Source organism: Dendrobates tinctorius, unplaced genomic scaffold (assembly GCF_039654945.1).
Source record: "Dendrobates tinctorius isolate UK_male_01 unplaced genomic scaffold, ASM3965494v1 ptg000008l, whole genome shotgun sequence".
NCBI classification, from domain to species: Eukaryota; Metazoa; Chordata; class Amphibia; order Anura; family Dendrobatidae; genus Dendrobates; species Dendrobates tinctorius.
The window spans coordinates 56,276,962-56,289,352 of NW_027361676.1; the positions used below are offsets into that span (position 1 = coordinate 56,276,962).

The 12,391-nt window shown below is 44.9% G+C and overlaps 1 protein-coding gene across 7 annotated transcripts in view; it reads left to right on the top strand.

Moving 5' to 3' along the window:
- WDR17 (WD repeat domain 17) overlaps positions 1–12,391 on the top strand; it is a 217,495-nt gene that overhangs the window by 173,607 nt on the left and 31,497 nt on the right. For 6 of the 7 annotated variants that reach the window (XR_012232611.1, XM_073577634.1, XM_073577644.1 and 3 more), the window contains 2 exons: positions 2,597–2,736; positions 5,655–5,675. Coding sequence is in view for 6 of the 7 variants with exons in the window: in XM_073577634.1 (XP_073433735.1) it covers positions 2,597–2,736; positions 5,655–5,675 (161 nt within the window). In the remaining variant the exon portion in view is untranslated. The remainder of the gene's footprint in view (positions 1–2,596; positions 2,737–5,654; positions 5,676–12,391) is intronic. The other variant, XM_073577629.1, reaches the window with a different exon arrangement.

The following is a 12,391-nucleotide window of genomic DNA, read 5'->3' on the forward strand; positions in this document are numbered from 1 at the left end:
ACACATACATACACACTTTGAGCTTTATATATTAGATGACCCATTTGATTCTTCATTTATTAACAGAGTTCCATATGTATTGTTTGTCCTCACAGGGTTACACTTTAATATTAGACTAGAAAATTATTGGTAATTGTACTGAGTGTGAATTTTGCATCTTACCTGGGACGGCTACCACCTAGCTAATCACTGAAATGTCTAAGCATGGTACGACTTGTATGGACATAAAATACTTCTCACGCTCTCTTTATGACATCTCGGGAGGGGAGTACAGTTTCTGATCTGCTCTTAGAGGCCACATGGTGGTTGATAGAAGATCATTGAGATTAGTGCAATTACTTCTAATTTTTTTTATGGTTCTCCTTTGAATTATTAAGGCTTTGGAAATTACCTCGAGAAGCATTTAACTGTACGTTATATCATGCATATTTTACAAGTTCCAAGTTTTGTATCATTTTGCTATATTCAAGAAAAAAAGAAGAATTTGCCACAGTCCAAAATAGCTTAAAAAAGAGGGTTGTGTATTCAACAAAACAACACCTCCCTAATATAAGAGTTAGGCTAGGGTTAAACGGCGACACTGAAATCGCAGCGACACATTGCAACAATGGATGCATTGACTGTCTATGGTGCTGTGTTGTGACCTGCAATATTGACAGTGAGTTGCAAATGTTTCCAGATGTGTTGGCTTTTCAGTCGCTGATCACAGGTTGCATGCGACACACTTGCCTGAGACTGCAATGCACATCACATACGACACGCGACTTATCTGAAACTAGGCTGATTTATTTAAAAGAAAATCAGATTTCTAAAATAGTCACAAGACAGCAAGTCGCACAAATGTGATTGTTGTTTGACTTGTCAAAGAATTGTGACCCATGTCACCGTGCAGCCCTTGCCTTACCTGACTCATTAGTGCCACAGATTTTGAATATTTTCCATAATGCCAGGATCTTAATAAATCCCACTAATTTAGAATTTTCTGTTAAGTCCTTTGGGGTACATGGTATCTGGCTTCTGAATTGAGTCCCTTACTTTGCATAGCGCCATCCTTATTAATTAACATGAATCTGAGTTCGGCCATGTTATGTCCATGCTTTACAAGAAGGCCAGTAAGCAATAACTCATCCAGTGTCTTCCTTACTTTATTGGTGCTGACTCAGTCGGTGCCTACATAGAGGTGTCCACGTAGACATGGTACGATACCACATAATCAGATTCACTTTACTGGAAATCTTCCATCTGTCCTTGTATGGACAAAGAAACCCATTTCATTCTGGTACAATAACAGCAGATGAGGCTGAGAAACGTTCCCTTTTCCTCACCTTCGGACTTATGTCAGACCCCCACATCTGCCCCCACCAACCATCTTTTAGGGGTTTTCTTTGTCCTCAATAAGACGTCAGTAAGACACCACTTTCAGGGATCCACTAAAACGTCTCACCCAATTGGTAGTTTTATTATATCTGAGATTTTTTCCCTCGCATGCACAGATGGAATACATCCAATTGTCTCGTCTCAATTTCTTCATTGGTTGTAGCCTATTTGGTTTTAGTACCTTGCCTTTTCATCCACATTGGCTGATTCATTATATTGTCACGCCGCTCATCACCACTTCCGGTGTCACGGCCAGTCCGGGACTCCCGTTGATTGCGCACACACACCTCCCGTGTTTGACTCTGTGGTTGTTCACTCGACTCCATGACTCTGTCTAACGTGCATGCGCTTCCCCATGTCCTGTCTGCAGCCGCGCCATCTCTATGGTCCTGGAGGACTTGACCCAGAAGTCCCAGTGCTTATGCCCTATTTCAGGCTGCCTCTTCCTATGGGAGGCGCCTGATTATTGTTGTGCTTCCTTTCTAGGCCTTGCACTGTGTTCTGTCGTGCTTCTTAGCACACGCTCTGCTTCCACCCTGTGCTCTATCGTGCTCCTTAGCACACGCTCTGCTCCTGCCTTGTGTCCTGTCGTGCTTCTTATCACACGCTCTGCTCCTGCCTTGTGTCCTGTCGTGCTTCTTAGCACACGCTCTGCCTTGCCTTGCACTCAGGTGTGCTTCACAGCACGCGCTATGTCTAGCCATGTACTCAGGCGTGCTATCCTGCACGTGCTCTGCTTTGCTCCATACCTGGGCGTGCTTGTCACTGCACGCCATACGTTCTTCCGTACCCAGTGTGCTCCCGTGTACACGCCCTGTACTGTCCTGAACCCTCCGTATTCCCGTGCACGCGCCCTGTACTATCCTATACCCTGCGTGCCCCTGTGTCCACGCTTTGCACACTTGTATTCTGCACGTTCCCTGTTGCACTTTGCCAGACACACTCACTCGTGTCTCCTGTGAGCCGGCCACCTGGTTCCAGCAGTCGTGGTACTTTACCCCCTTGGGTCCGCCCCTCACACTTCCTGTATAGGGGGTGGTCCCCACTAGGTCAGCTTGCCCTGGGTTGGTTGGTATCACGACCCAGAGGGTCCACTCCAGGAGTCGTCACACATATACTCTGGTTATCTAGTGTAAAAACAGCTTGAAATATCAACAAATTTTGCAACAAAAATTGTTTGCATTAGTGGTTGTACTGCTATTTATTTGCTTTATTCAAGCTAGCCATGGCCAACCTCATCCGTGGAAACGAGTTAGAACTGGCAGTATGTGTGGGCACAGTCATTGGAGTGGGTGCAACGCAGGCAACTCAATATGCACTGGAGCTACTGGCAAGAAAATGCATGACCGTAACCACATGGTACGTACACATAGGTAAAGTGCTAATATTGCCTCTTTACCTTTATTTTCTTCTTAGTTAAAAAAAAAAGAGCAAATCTGTCAACTCTGAGATTGCAGTATTGGGAGGGGGATCGCTGTAAGGGCAGGTGCACGTGACTGGTTTTCAAGGATAGCACTCATACTCATGTTATTCTATGGACTTGTGCACATGTCCAATTTTTTTCCTTGGACTGAGTGGTCAGAGGTAAAAATCTGTGACCTGTCATTTTGTTCCAGGTGTCGGATCAAAATTGGCAATGCAAGTCTATGGGTTAATAGAAAGCATAGGGCTGCATTCGGATGGCCTCCAAGCGCTATCCGATTTTCACAGACTGACATAATGGAGAAGGTGGAGAAACTTTTTTTTCTTTTTATTTCCCTCCACCTCCAAGAAAAACATATCCCACTCTGATTAAATTCTGATCAGAGTCAAACTAGCAGGCCACATTCACACATTCAGAATTTGGTCAGTATTTTGCCTCAGTATTTGTAAGCCAAAAGCAGGAATGGAACAATCAGAGGAAAAGAATAATAGAAACACGTCATCACTTCTGTATTTATCACCCACTCCTGGTTTTGGCTTACAAATGCTGAGATAAAATACTGACCAAATACGCAATGTGTGAACGTGGCCTGATAAGACCGTTTCTAGGATGGAGATGCCATCTGATTTTTACTATGTCTCTGAAAACCCAACATTTAATTTGTCGCGTACAGTAAAATCACAGCATGACAAGTTATAATAGAATAGATAGAATATATATATGTACATTAGATATAAAGATGTCAGTCACATAATTATTACAATGCTTGTTTAGCTTACTGTGCATGTATTTATTTACTAAATAAATTATTTTCTGAAAAAAATGGCATCCCACGGATATTGGCCCCATACCAGACTGAAAAAATTAACCAAAAACACTTATACTCACCTTTACACCCAATCCATTGAATCCCATGTCCGCTGTGAAAGAGTTAAAAAATTTAAGAACCATATTCCTCACCTGTATCACAGGAAGATAATAAAAATAAAAAAATTCTCACGCTCACAGTACTGTCAGAAAGGTCATCGTAGTTCACCTCGAGCGTCAATGGATTGGGCGTAATGGTACGTATGTGTTTTTGGTTAATTTTAATAAATAAAAGGAGTCTGTTTTTTTTTTTCAAATAAAGGACTTTATTCTGGGTTTTATTTCTTGACAATTTGACTGAGGTTTAGTAATGGGGGCGTCTTATAGACACCTCTCCATTACTAACCCTTGGCTTGATGTCAGCTGCCAATACAATGCTTACATCAACCCCAATACTATCATATCACTTGCCAACGCACCTGGGCAAGTGGGAAGAGTGAGGTTAAGTACCAGAATTGGCACATCTTATGGATACGCCTTTTCTGGGGCAGCTGAGAGCTGATGCATTTAGTCCGGGACGAGGCCAATACCCATGGCCCCTTCCTAGCCTTATTAATATCATCCCACAACTGTCTGCCTAGCCTTTGCTGGTTATTAATTATAGGGGGACCCTACTTCATTTTTTGGGGGGATCCCCCATTTTAATAACTAATAAATACTAAGCATACAGCTGTGACCTGATAGTAATAGCCTGGGAAGCTCCATAGGTTAAATAAAAATAAACTGGAGCAGTGGGCAGCAACTAACAGAATGGTTTTTAACAGGGAAAAATGCAAAGTACTACATCTGAGCAATAAAAATGAAAAAAGCATTTACAGAATGGGAGGAATAGGGCTAAGCAACAGCTCATGTGAAAAAGACTTGGGTATACTAATAGATCACAGACTGAATATGAGTCAACAGTTGGATGCAGCAGCAAAAAAGGCAAATGCAATTCTAGGATGTATTAACAGAAGCATACAGTCTAGATCATGTGAAGTCATTATTTCCCTCTACTCCTCTTTGGTCAGACCTCATCTGGAATACTGTGTCCAGTTTTGGGCTCCACATTTTAAAAAAGACATCAACAAACTGGAGCAAGTTCAGAAAAGAACGACCAGAATGGTGATCGGTCTGCAAACCCTGTCTTATGAGGAAAGGTTGCAGGATTTGGGAATGTTTAGCTTGCAAAAGAGAAGACTGAGAGGAGACTTAATAACTGTCTACAAATATCTAAAGGGCTGTCACATTGCAGAAGGATCATCTTTATTCTCATTTGCACAAGGAAAGACTAGAAGCAATGGGATGAAACTGAATGGGAGGAGACACAGATTAGATATTAGAAAAAACTTTTTGACAGCTAGAGTGATCAATGAGTGGAACAAGCTGCCACGAGAGGTGGTGAGTTCTCCTTCAATAGAAGTCTTCAAACAGAGGCTGGACAGGTATCTGTCTGGGATGATTTAGCGAATCCTGCTTTGAGCAGGGGGTTGGACCAGATGGCCCAGGAGGTCCCTTCCAACTCTACCTATGATTCTATAGGTGTTACCCTCTTCCCAAGCCATAAATACCTGACTCTAGCAGTCGCTTTCCCTCTGCTGGTTAATAAAATTTTGGGGGATCCCACTCCATACATTTACAGTAAGCTGTACAGGCAAAGCACTGATTATATATCGCAATCACATACTGTATTTATATCTAGTTATCTGTTCTGAATCAAAATCCACATAAAAACACCTAACATACTCTCTAAATAGACTTCCTTTTGATTAGCAATGAGAAATATGCAAAATGCATATGATGCTTTTTTCCCATTTGTTGTTTTTTCAGCATGGACAAAGAAGTAACACGTTAACACTCAATTATGTTCTCCAAATTTGATCTCTGATTAATAACCAGTGAAAATGCCTCACACACGAAAAAATTGTTTTATGTGGTTTTTGGATGTTAATTTTTTTTTTACGATTTGCTTCTCGTCACATCTTGTAATGTTATATCTTCCCTTCAGCTTTCCATCTCCAGGATACAGGTATATACCCATTGTCACTTCTGCTACATCTGCTAATGAACCCTAAGGCCGGGGCTACACGGGGACTTGTGTGAAGCGTCACTGAAATCTCAGTATCACATCTAATGTTTTCCTGTGGTGTCTCACATTGCGACCTGTGAACGCCTGTGACTACGACAGTTGCAATTTGGATATTCTGTATCTGGTCGCAAGTCACATGCAACTCAGTTGCCAGAGACTTTAATACAAGTCACATTCAGGTGCAACGTAGTTGGGATTTGGCCTTTACTATTACAGCAAAATCACAGCTTTGAAATAGTCACCAACAAGTTGCACAAATGTTTTTGATGGGGCGACATGTTTGAGAATTGCTGTCGTGTGACACATTGCCATGTAGCCCAAGCCTAGGACATGCTGTAGTGTAGATGAGGCCAGATCCATAACCAGTTCATGTATCATGGTGCTCATTTTCATTAATCTCCATATAACCAACCAGCACGTGACACCTAGGCCAGCGTCCCAAGTCCAAGTTTCACGGTCCTGTACATACCTCAATGTCCAGCCTGGCAATAGCGGTCCGTGCACAGACCCTGATCTGTCAGGTTCATGCATATGTTTCTCATCTTTGTCCTCATCGCATTAAACATAATACCTGTGATATTTTTATGCCATCATTTACCTTTATTAAATCTCATCAGCATGATACCTGTTTATTGATGGATTTTTCAGCTTAGGCTAGTTTCACATTTGCGGACGGAGGGCTGCGGACTTCCTTCGTGAAGCCCCGCCCCTGCCACGCCTCCTCTGGTCTGCTACGCCTATTTCTGCATGCGTCTTCATGCGACCTGCGTACTCTATCTTTAACATTGGGTGCGCAGGCCGTGTCGCAGTATGCAGATGCCGCCGCATGCGTCGTTTTGACGATGCGGCACCCACATAAAATTCTAACATGATTCGTTCTATACGGGTCGTCGCACCGTCAAAATGACGTATGTGGCGGCATCCGCATACTGCGGCATGGCCTGCGTACCCAATGTTAAAGATAGAGTACGCAGGCCGCATGAAGAAATAGGCAGAGCTGACGGGAGGGGACGGGGCTTCACGGAGTAAGTCCGCTGCCCTCCGTCCGCAAATGTGAAACTAGCCTTAGATTGAACTTGTTTCGATGTAAAATGATAGAGACGCCTGTTTTATCTCAGAGAGAACAAATGAATCATCAGTCCAAAATCAGACTTTCTGGATTCTCTTTCTCCCCAACAATCATCTGTCCAGCGCCTCCATACACATTAGACTGTCGGCCAAACACTTGCATCCGGCGTTACTCTACTGTGTATGGGGGCTTTGGGCTTTAAGGATCCGTTTTTTGCCGCAACATGTGAATGCAGCCTGAGGTTATGGAGGTGGAAAGAGCCCTTAGGCCGGAGTCAGACTACCGTAGAATGTGGATGAGTGCTATATGAGAAAACATTGCACAGCAATCGGACCAGTGTTAATCTATGGAGCAGCTCACATCACTGTATTTTTTCTCTGGCGTGTTCGACGTGCGTGTAAAATTGCGGCATGCTGCGATTGTACGCATATATAGGCCGTGACTTCCCAATGCAAGCCTATGGGTGCGAGAAAAACTCGGACATCACACGGACCATCCGTCTAGCTTGCGTCAAATACACATTTTCTTCATTTCAGCCCATTGAACCATTTAATTCAATGGGGAAAATCAGTGAGAAATGTAAAGCCATACACATGTCATACGGATACATAGGTGTGAGAAAATTGCATAATCACATTGCAAACGCATTACACACAGATGACCATACGGAGAACACTTGTGTGACTCTTGGCAGGGAGACTCGGACCGATTTTCAATACGTTTAGTGTGACCCTGGCCTTAAAGAGGGAATCTGTCACCTAGTTTATTCTGCCCCATCTGAGGGAAGCACAAAGTAGAGATGGAGACTTTAATTCCTGGCTATATTTTTTCTTGTAGAGAGGTAAAGGTGGTTACAGCTTCGTTAAAAACAATCCTTTATCAATAATGATAAAAATGGATTCCATATTGCAGAGAAAAGGCAATGCATTTTGAACGTTCTTGTCATGCCTTTTTGTATTCCTATTTATAAGTGCTTCCCCCCAACACATACTCCACTGACAACTTACAAATGGGTGGAGACGATGGCAGCTCATGAATTTGAGGACTTCTGCATTGGCTCTTGCTGCAGCAAATAAACTGGTTTTATGACGGCAAGGAAAATTGGTCAAATTGCTAAATTGTGGTTGTCTGTAATGTAAGCTGTTCGCAGGGCAGCAGAAATCTGGTGACAGATTGTATTTAAAAGGGTACTCTCAAGTTTGAAAGGGGAGATCATCCCGATCACTGGAGTCCAACTGCTGGAACCCCCATGATCCCGAGAACCAGGGCTCAGAAGACCACAGTGTGAATGCTGCAGTGGTTAATCATGTGCATTGTCGCTCCAGTCCCCCGGAAATAGCCGAGTGCTGTGCTTAGCAGGTTTTCAGCACTCCCATAAGAATAAATGGAGAGGCAGTGTGCATGATTGACCACTGCAGCATTCACACCAGGTTCTTCAGAGTTATCCCCTATCTTATAAATAGGGGCTAATTTTCAAATTTGAAAATACACCTTAATGGGGGTAAATGGTGGTCTCATAGTTTTTTAATGTGAAGAGTGAACATTCCAAGCACAGATATGGAGTTACATTTAGGAGGGTTCCATGCATTTACCACATTGTCAATATATTATTGAAAAAGAGTCAAAGTCACAAAGAGTCAGCACAAACTGACTGTTCAAACAAAGCACAACATCCGTGGCATCTTTGGCGTGGCAGTTCTGTACAAATTCCTACCTATTTGTGTTCCATCTTTCTCTTCCTTCATTGACCATTCTGGTAGGAGCCAGTGTACGGTGGAGATAGTCATAAATAAAGTAGATGGGAAGGTGTACTGAACGGCTCAGCCATGTTAAGCGTGCACAGAGTACATGTGCTTGGTTTAAACAGTCAGTGGTTGTCAATGATATCCCTAAAACAGCCACACAGATGTCTCCAATTCCACCAGATCCATTCTGTTGTTTCTTAAAGAAGCATTCACATGTATATTTTGTATGTGTATACATGCATTTAGTGTTGTGTGAGAGTATTCACCTACTGCCGCTCTCTCCGGTGTCCAGCACCGTTCTCCCCTTCTCGGTGTCACTCTCTGTTCTGTGTGACCCAGAAGTGACTTTAACAATGTCAGTGAGAACGAGGATCAGTATTTTAGATCAGTAATTGTAAGCCAAAACCAACAGTTAAACAATCGTAGGAAAAGTATAATAAAAACACGTCACCACCTCTGTATTTTTCCTACACTCCTGTTTTTGGCTTACAAATACTGGTGTAAAATACTGACCAAATACTGAACATGTGAATGAGGCCTAAGGCCCCATTCACACGTCCGTTTTTTATGTCCTTATGCCATCTGAATTTTAAGGACCGCAAATACGGACACCCACACACCCATTGTATTTTTTTATTCAAGCGCCACAAACTAAATGCTTGCCGCACATGTGCACACTGATGACACACGGATGACGTGTACTGGAATGAAAATGTACCAGTGTGACATAAATTCAAAAACTTGGAATAGAAATGCAGCTACCCATATCACCCATATCCTTTGAATTAAAAACCTTTATTCCGCACACATGAACATCATTCTTAGCGGCGAGCAGGTAAAAACGGGTTAGGCCTCTTTCACACTTCCGTTTTTTACAATCAGTCACAATCCGCCAGGTTTTGAAAAAAAACGGATCCGCAATTTTCTTTTGAGGATCCGTTTTTTTCCCCATTGACTTACATTATTGGCGGATTGTGACGGATTGCCGTCCGTTGCATCCGTTTTTTTTGCGGATCCGCCAAAAGTTCCTGTCCGTCACCATCCTCAAAGATTTCAAAACGGAGCTTGCAACGTTTTTTTCTGTGGCGGATCCTCCAGACACTCATTTAACCCGAAATTCTTTCTGGGTGCCGGACCAAAAAAAATTCTCATTCCCTCTCCCTCTCTCCCTCTCCCTCCCCCCCTCTCTCTCTCTCTCTCTCTCTCTCTCTCCTTTTCCAGGCTGCGATTCCTTTAAAATTCTTCATTTGTCGGATCCGTCAAAAAAACGGACGGGTGCCATCCGTTGTCATCAGTACTAAAACGGATCCGCCATCCGTCCGGCGGATCTTGACTGATGCAAAAAACTGAAGTGTGAAAGAGGCCTTAACCCTTAACCCCCAGAGCTTTTTTCAGTTTTGCATTTTCGTTTTTCGCTCCCCTCCTTCCCAGAGCCATAACGTTTTTACTTTTCTGTCACTATGGCCGTGTGAGGGCTTATTTTTTTGTGGGACGAGTTTCACTTTTGAACGACACCTTTTGGTTTTTACCGTGTTGTGTACTAGAAAATGGGAAAAAATTCAGTTGCGGTGAAATTGCAAAAAAAAGTGCAATCCCACAGTTGTGTTTTGTTTGACTTTTTTGTTTTCAAATAATTTTATTGGTTTTTTGGAAATAAACAGGGTAGGGAAAGGAAGGTAGGAAGGGAGGGAAGGTAGTGGGGAATAAACAACCTTGTACAGGTACGGAAAAAAAATTTAAAAACTAGAGAACCCACAAACAGGCATAGAATAACATATATCGAATAACAACATAAAAGAAAAAAAAAAAAAAAATCGACAATCCTTATTATGGGGTAACATTCTTGGAAGGAGATACAGCTTCCAGTACTAAAGCGCCCAGTTGTTTGACTTTTTAACTAGGTTCACTAAGTGCTAAAACTGACCTGCCATTAGGATTCTCCAGGGCATTACAAGTTCATAGACACCAAACATGTCTAGGTTCTTTTTTATCTGAGTGGTGAAAAAAAATTCCAAACTTTGTTAAAAAAAATTGTGCCTTTTTCCCCATACCCGTAGCGCCTCCATTTCTCGTTCGCCTTATTGGGGGACACAGAGACCTTGGGTGTATGCTGCTGCCACTAGGAGGCTGACACTATGCACAAAAAAAGATAGCTCCTCCTCCGCAGTGTACACCCCACCGACCGGCAGAGAATTCCTCAGTTTTAGCTTAGTGTCAGTAGGAGGTGGACACGGGTCTTTTATTAGACCCCTATCTACCTCGTCGTGCGTCGTTCCTTTACAGGTTCTACGGAGGGATACAGAGTGAAAAGTCACATCTGTACTCCCACATGGAGTCTGCAAGTACGGCGTGTACTGCCACCCCGTATCCTTGCAGTTCTCCGCGGCAGGACCAGCCAGACGGACGCCGACACCAAGACGTGCCAGCGACTCCAGGGGTCCTTGTCGCCAGTCTCCCTCCCACTCGCCTACCAGAGCCTGTCGGTTGGATGAGACGCAAGACTTCTTCAGACAGGTAACGGATCGTGGATGGGTGAGTATTAGGCCCCGGCTTCATATTTATTTACCTGGCTGCCCATTCCCGACGGTCACCTCTTCAATGGTCACAGGGGTAGGCGCTGCGGTCGCTCGCAGTCGCCACAAGGCTATAGGCAGCTCAATGTTGCTGGGCATCCCCCCCCTTCCCTCCCCCCTTTCTGGGTACAGGGAGCACAGGGTTTTTTCCCATTGGGAGCGACTTGCGGCTGCGGCGTCCCACTTTTTCGGACCTCCGCGCCGACCCCCTGCTGACAGGCGGCCGCTGCAACTAATTTAGGCCCCGGCTTCAGTTCGGGCCTACCTCTGCGTCGCGGCCACGCCCCCCGCCCCTTTCTTCTAAGCGGGCTTCTCTCCCGCTCTTCCCAGGCCCTCCCACCGCCTGTCCTTCACCTGCCCAGCCTGTTATTGGCTAGAGGGCGGTGAATCGTTAACCCTGCGTGGTGCTCCGCCCTCCCTCCTCTCCTAAGGCGCGCTTTTTCTCAGGACGGCGCCATTTTCCCAGCCTGTTAGCCGGGCACCAGCTCCTCACTGGACAGCATCTTCTCCAGCTGGTTTTTTCAGGAGGTCTGTCGGCCGGATTTCGCTCTGACCTGCATCCACTGACAGGTCGCAGAGCATCGCTTCTGGGGACACCGGACCGTGAGTAGCTCTGCACTGCAGACTGACCCTTCTCCGCCCTCTGTCCCCCAACCTTCCGGCATTACCTCAGCTTTTCACTATGTCTAAGTCTGATCGTACCCGCTCTACCGCCCCCCCCTGCACTTTAGTCAAGTACTTTGCATGTTCTTCGTGCAATCGCAAACTTCCCTCAGGCCAGTCCACTCCCCTCTGCCTGGATTGTAGCAATCCAATTCAGCCTGACGCCGTCCAGGAGCCATCTGCGGCCCCAGGTGAGAGTGAGCCCCCCATGCCTGGCTGGGCCTCCTCGCTATCTCAATCAGAGGCAGACCTCACCAGGGTGTCTCAGTCCCTGGTGGCCGTTCTTGATAAGTTGCCCCTGGACTCTTCAGCAGGGCCAAGCAGGTCCCAAATTGTTCCATCTGAATCAGCCAGCGGTAGTCGCAAAAGACCCAGGCAAGATTCCCAGCCGGAATCCTCTCCTAGTCCCATCTCACCGCATAGCCCTTCTCACCAGTCTCCCTCTCGGGCCTCCTCTCCCGAGTCAGGGGAAGCGCTTTCGGACAGGTCATCTGAGGGGATTTTAGAGCTGGATTCAGACCAGGATGCAAGCATGAAGGTCACAGTGCAGGACCTCATTGCTGCGATCCATCATACCTTCGATATTGCTGACTCCCCTGCGAAATC